Source organism: Octopus sinensis, linkage group LG5 (genome assembly GCF_006345805.1).
Source record: "Octopus sinensis linkage group LG5, ASM634580v1, whole genome shotgun sequence".
Classification (NCBI taxonomy): Eukaryota; Metazoa; Mollusca; class Cephalopoda; order Octopoda; family Octopodidae; genus Octopus; species Octopus sinensis.
Genome location: NC_043001.1, coordinates 133,970,954 through 133,973,453, shown reverse-complemented (window position 1 = coordinate 133,973,453; position 2,500 = coordinate 133,970,954). Strand labels below are relative to the sequence as shown.

The following is a 2,500-nucleotide window of genomic DNA, read 5'->3' as shown; positions in this document are numbered from 1 at the left end:
CTATGTCCTAATGACTGGTCCTTCTCTTCAGGACCAGAAGCTACTCTAGCCTCCAATAATTAATGAATACTCTACAAAGCACAGTTGCAGCTTACAATGTAGTATTTCTGTCATGTCTGGCACAATGCTGCTACTCATAGACATCCTGGGCCACTATCCACTGATTGATATTAAGTCGTTCACAAACATACTCCAGCCTATGTGCCATAGACTGTTATATTTCTTCTCTCTGCCTTTTCAACTCCTACTATGATGGCCTAGACTCCTCTGAGTTGACTTAGCCCATACCACCTCCACTCAGGCATTCTCACCCCACTTGTCTCTCCTCCTCTCATCACCTTTGTGTCCAAATCCTTTCCTGGCCCTGCACACTAATTACTCTGCCTAGTCTGTCCTTTCTACAACATTAGCTCTCTGTAATTTCCTCCTTGCTTATAGCTTTCTTGTAGGTGTTGGTTTACAAAAATTCAAGAGAAATATTAATGATACCAATCTTGCTAGTCTCGGAAGGCCTTAAAAGACCATTGGTACTGTCCCTTCCTCCTGACCCAGCACATAAAAAAGAAACTTTTTTTTTCATTTCACATTAGGGTTTAGACCCCCTCCCCTTGGTCATGAATGACCATGGGATTGCCCCTAGAAAGTTCCCCTCCAAGGCACAAGTCTGGGCATGGTTGTTTATGGAAGACCAACAGTCGTCCATGCATACTAGTCTCCTGTCTCAATGCCACCAATGTTATCCAAGGGAAAGGCAAAGGCCGATACAGCTTGGCACAACTCATTTCTACAGGTGAGTGAACTGGAGCAACATGAAAATAAGTGTCTTGCTCAAGAACACTCCACACAGCCCTGTCCAGGAATCGAACTCATTACCTCGTGATTGTGAGCCCAAGCCATGTACCTTCACCATTTCACCTTTTGATATGAAATTGTTGAGACCACTTCTGGTTCTTTGACACAAACTTCCAATTTTAAATTGATCTAAATTAAAATCTTCCATCAAAATTTCAGGTTAATTTGTTCCAAACACCAACTTTATAATAAAGTTATTTACTTAAATCTTTCATTATTTTAAAAATTAATTGAAACAAAGGTAGTGTATTTCAACGGAAGGGGTAACTGAATTATATTGTTTGTCATTTCACACTCCAGGGTAATCGGGTTACACTGAAAATGGATGTCTCTCACACTGACCACTCGCATGTCATTGGAAAAGGTGGTAACAACATCAAGAAAGTCATGCAAGGAACAGGCTGCCATATCCATTTCCCAGATTCTAATCGTGGCAACAATGTCCAAGAAAAAAGCAACCAGGTGAGTTGTCTTTAATTCTTCACATTCTCTTTGATCATACTTGATTATCATTCCCATTGCACTGTTTTATATTAATGTTCCAAAGAGAATTAACTTACTTGGAAACTTTTTTTCTGTTTTACTATATTTGTTACAGTTGTAAATATTTATAGCTCTGTTCTGTGTTTGATGATATATTGTACTTTATGTAGTTCACTGATGTTATATTTACCCTTTGCTTGTCCTGTGTATCACACGGGATACACAAGGCATATTTCCCTGGTGTCCATACATCATATATGATACACAGCCCAATTTTTTCCAACCACAAGAGTAAGTTGGGACTTATGAAAGGAAAGCTTTTTATTACTCAGAGCATATGAAACTAGGGCTAATTAAAAGTCTGGAAACAAATATGAATATTTAGGATAAATTTATGAAAATGCTTTGGTCAGGCAAAGAGTTAAAACATGGATGACTTTTATTCAATGTATTGCTAGTAGAATACCTCTTGCCTCTCCATTTTCTGATTATTTGTAAGTCATATTTCAGTTCGATAAATTAATCTGGGTGAACTACAAAGTCCAGTGTTTCCAAGTTCTTGATAGGTAGATATGCTGTATCTGATAGTGAGCCTCATGGAAGCATCACTTCCATCTGTACCCTCTAACAAACAGTGGCGTTATGTAAGGTATGGTACTATAGGAAGCTGTGTTGTATATCAAGCTACTGAGTTTTATTAAGACTAGAGACATAGGCGCAGGAGTGGCTGTGTGGTAAGTAGCTTGCTAACCAACCACATGGTTGCCTTGTGAGTGGATTGGTAGACGGAAACTGAAAGAAGCCTGTCGTATATATGTATATGTGTTTGTCCCCCTAGCATTGCTTGACAACCGATGCTGGTGTGTTTACGTTCCCGTAACTTAGCGGTTCGGCAAAAGAGACCAATAGAATAAGTACTGGGCTTACAAAGAATAAGTCCCGGGGTCGATTTGCTCGACTAAAGGCGGTGCTCCAGCATGGCCACAGTCAAATGGCTGAAACAAGTAAAAGAGTAAAAGAGTATAGTTCATATGCTTACAACAGAGTGGTCCCCACTACATGTACCCAAAGGTTGGGTGAATTAGATTCTCCACTCATTTTGTCATAACTGCAAACTACATGAAAATATGGTGCATCTTCAATAATGGGTCTCTGTGGGTTACCA

At 39.6% G+C, this 2,500-nt stretch overlaps 1 protein-coding gene across 4 annotated transcripts in view; it reads left to right on the top strand.

Annotated features, from left to right (window-relative positions):
• Nucleotides 1-2,500, top strand: part of LOC115212084 (protein bicaudal C homolog 1-B) — a 295,851-nt gene that overhangs the window by 250,557 nt on the left and 42,794 nt on the right. For all 4 annotated transcript variants that reach the window (XM_029780911.2, XM_036503094.1, XM_029780910.2 and 1 more), the window contains one exon: nt 1,153-1,314. In XM_029780911.2, the coding sequence (XP_029636771.1) occupies nt 1,153-1,314 (162 nt within the window). The remainder of the gene's footprint in view (nt 1-1,152; nt 1,315-2,500) is intronic.